Source organism: Danio aesculapii, chromosome 14 (genome assembly GCF_903798145.1).
Source record: "Danio aesculapii chromosome 14, fDanAes4.1, whole genome shotgun sequence".
Classification (NCBI taxonomy): Eukaryota; Metazoa; Chordata; class Actinopteri; order Cypriniformes; family Danionidae; genus Danio; species Danio aesculapii.
Genome location: NC_079448.1, coordinates 3827086 through 3831402, shown reverse-complemented (window position 1 = coordinate 3831402; position 4317 = coordinate 3827086). Strand labels below are relative to the sequence as shown.

General features: G+C 32.5%; 1 protein-coding gene across 1 annotated transcript in view; it reads left to right on the top strand.

Moving 5' to 3' along the window:
* Positions 1-2170: 2170 nt before the first annotated feature.
* The window catches only part of etf1a (eukaryotic translation termination factor 1a), a 22378-nt gene continuing 20231 nt past the window's right edge, over positions 2171-4317 (top strand). Inside the window, exon 1 of the mRNA XM_056472361.1 lies at positions 2171-2256. Within this exon, the coding sequence (XP_056328336.1) occupies positions 2171-2256 (86 nt within the window). The remainder of the gene's footprint in view (positions 2257-4317) is intronic.

Sequence of the window (4317 nt, the reverse complement as noted above, 5' to 3'; positions counted from 1 at the left end):
TCAGCCATTTCGTTTGGATCCTAGGGAAAAAGCAACATTTCAGTTCTGAAATGACAACTATTTAGTCAACTAATGCAATGCAATTTAAGTCATAACAAAAACACATAAATAAATAAATAAATAAATATATATATATATATATATATATATATATATATATATATATATATATATATATATATATATATATACAAATTCTTCGGGTTTCAGGAGGATATAAAAATGTCTTATTTGGTTGTCATAATTTTACGAAACTAGTCAAGGATGAATATTATGCAATGATCACATGTCTCCCTCTGCTGGTGAAGAGGAGAAGAGGAGAAACAACATCACTTCTGCAACAAAGTCTTTTGTCCTCTGTGCTGTCGAACATGACTTTAGATTATAATGCATGTTATATAAATAAACGAGAAATAAAATTACCAGGAAAGACGCAAAACAAGGCAGGATTAGAGCAGGGTGCCATTCTTCTTTTTATTAGTAGTATTTATTTATTTTTATTATAGAATAGTAATATTAAGTAGAAGTAATAATAGTAAGACTACACAAATGCACATATAAAATAACATAAAATATGAAGATTATTATTATAATGACACAGTATAGCTATCAATATTATTAAGTTGAAATAATACATATTTATTATTATTTTCTGATATACAAACAAAAACTTTAAGTCATACTGCAAAATGCAGGCTACGTAGACCAACAGAATAACAAAAACATGATATAAATATACGAATTATTACATAATAAACGTATTATTAACGTTACTAAAATACAATTTAATGAATAATATAAATTACTATCGTTAACTTCCGGTATCCTTTCACTGCTGTATCCCGTAGGTTCCCATCTGTTTCCCATGTAGACTTTACCATCTCAGTACGCCGGTTAATCACATCCAGATTTGCATTGCCAATCATATTCGTTTGTTTTGGGTGAATTTCGATTTTCGACTACCAACGCAGGGCCTCTGTGTCTGAGATCGAGAGAGGAGCTAGCTGTATCCCTTCTAGCAAAAACCCGCCACCTGCAGGAATGATTACTGTATATCAGGTTTCTATGCAGGTATCTAGGAAGCACCGGAGCTCCTCCTTCCACGTGTATCCTCCGCAGGAACCGGCGGCGATGTGAAGGGGTAAAACAGACCGTAACCGGCGGACCTGAGAGGGAGAGTCAGGTAATTATTCCAAACATACACAATACATAACGTTACCATTATATGGTGAAATGAAAAGGACGTCGTTTACTTTAACGGTGCACTTCGGCGTTAGCTCTCATATTAAAACTTAATAATAATAATTCATATTGAGGTAAATTTGGTTTTATATACACACATTCGGACTTTCTTCTTTATTATAAAAATTTTATAAAAGTATTAGAAAATTCTAACTAATGAAATATTAGCATATTAGCTGCCAATGATTATCAAAGTACAACATTGTTCAGTCAAATAAATAGTGCTAATGTTAATTACAAGTGATTTCAGACTGAATATTCAAAGTACCATGGGAAACAATATAGGGAGCATGTCAGAAGTTAAATGTGCTACGAATGTGCTAATATAAAACCAACTTTACTTCAATCACAGTACATAACATTATAAGCTTAACATTTATTTGGTGATGTGAAAACGATGTCGTTTACTTTAACGCTGCACTTTGGCATTTGCTATTATATATTATGCTATTAAATTTAATACAATTTACTTAATTGTACTTAATTACAATTTACTTAAGTATAATAATACCTCTGGAGTGGATGTTTAGAAGTCAAAGTAACACTGGTACTTTGTGGTACTTATTAAGGAGGTCTTGGAGATTAACAAGTGAAGTAAAGTCCTTTTTAACCTGTATTTATAGAGTTTACATTTGTATTTGCTTGTAAATTTAAATCAATTTGCACCATTTATGAGATTTGTGTACTTTAATGTTGTTTAATAAGAAGTTTGCGTTGAATTTTATTTATTTATTTATTTTTTTGTCTAACTGGCCTACTGAAATTTCTTTAAATAAATGTCCCATTATGGTAGTCTACATCATTACTATTGAACTCTGTTATTTATATTATTTGTCTTTTTTATTTAGGATTGATTTTGAGTTTATATTTGGATCATATTCTAGTCGTAAACGTATAAAAATGTCTTTCTGCTTTTGAAGGACTGAAGATGGCAGATGAACCATGTGCGGCGGACAGAAATGTGGAGATGTGGAAGATCAAGAAACTCATCAGGAGTCTGCAAGCGGCGAGAGGGTGAGAGAGATTGACTGCTTTCAAAGTTAAAAATTTTATTTATTGTTTCATGCATATTTATTTTAATACAAATAAAACGTAATGACTTTCGTATACATTTTTGCCATGATTTAACATTACAGAAGACACCCAGTAAAGTGTTTTCAATGTAACAATAGATTTATTCATTTTCCTTTGGCTTAGTCCCTTTATTCATCAGGCGTCACCACAGTGGAATGAACCGCCAACTTATCCAGCATATGTTTTACACAGCGGATGTCCTTCCAGCTGCAACCCAGTACTGGGAAACATCTATACACACTCATTCACACACATTCACGATGGCCAATTTAGTTTACTCAATTCAACTATTGCGCATGTCTTGGGACTGTGGGGGAAACCGGAGCACCCGGAGGACACCCACACCAACTCGGAGAGAACATGCAAACTCCACACAGAAATGACAACTGACCCAGCTGGGAATAGAATAAAAGCAGTTTTTAAAATTTTTATTAACTATTTTAAGCCCAATATTATTAACACCCTTAAGCAATATATACTTTTAATTGTCTACAGAACAAACCACTGTTATACAATGACTGGCCGAATTACCCTAACCTGCCTAATTAACCTAGTTAAGCCTTTAAATGTCACTTTAAGCTGAAAACTAGTATCTTAAAAAATATCTAGTAAAATATTATGTGCTGTCATCATGGCAAAGATAAAAGAAATCATTAATTAGAAATGAGTTATTAAAACTATTATGTTTACAAATGTGTTGAAAAAAAATCGTTTCTCTGTTAAGCAGAAATTGTGGAATTGTAGAATTAAAGAAATTTAACAGGAGCCAAACATTCTGACTTCAACTGTATATGAAGTCAGCTTAGTAAATGATGCAGAAACCAAAATGTCTTTGACCCACTCACACCAAACACATCCACAAATTAAATAATGGATCAGTTTCTTTTTTGTTGGTGTTTATATTTTCTTTTATAAAGTATAATGAATATACAATTGTCAAAATTGGAGTCTTAGTCTAAATGATTCTCCCTCCTGTATAATCTTTTATTATTTTTCAAATATTTCAAGAGTGCTTTTTAACAGAGACCCCCCCCCCCCCCACACACACACACATTTGAAACAACAGTTTTAATAACTAATTTCTAATAAGTAATCTATTTCGTCTTTGTCATGGTGACAGCACACAATATTTTACTAGTAATTTTGCAAGATACTATTATTCAGCTTCAAAGTGACATTTAAAGGCTTAACTAATTAGGCAAGTCAATGCTCAACAGTGGTTTGTTCTTTAGCCAATAGGGGAACAATTCTTTAAGAGTTTTAATAATATTGACCTGAGCAGTTTTATTTTTCAATGGATAAAACATGTATCACAGCCAAACTAAAAGAAATAAAAGTTTCTCCAGAAGAAAAAATATAATAGGACATACTAGGAATAATAGGAAATGTCTTTGCTTTGTCAAAAACCACTTAAAAATATTTGAAAAGGAATCCAAATTTCACAGGAGGGCTAATAATTTGTATGAATTTATAACTTTATGTGCAGTGGGGAAATAAGTATTCAACATGTCACCATTTTTCTCAGAAAACGAATTTCTAAAGGTGCCGTTGACTTGAAATTTTCACCAGATGTTGGTAACAACTAAAGAAATTCATACGCACAATAGAAAACAAAACTAATTAGTTTGTAAATTAAGTTATGAGTAATAAACTGAAATGACGCAGGGAAAAAGTACTGAACACACGAAGAAAGGAATGTGTAGAAATGCAGTGAAAGCCCAGACAGCAGCTGAAATCTCTCAGTAGTTCTTCAGCAATCCTTTGTCGTTCCTCAGTGTAAATGAATATCAGCAGCTTCAGTCCAACATCTACATAAGCAGGAGGATGAAGATGAAACCAGGGTGGACATTTCAGCAAGACAATTATCCAAAACACAGCCGAGGAAACTCTCAAATGCTTTCAGAGAAAGAAAATCAAGCTGTAGAATGGCCCAGCCAATCACCTGACTTGAATCCAATAGAAAATACTAAGCAAAGCTCAGATTTGATAGACGAGAACCAC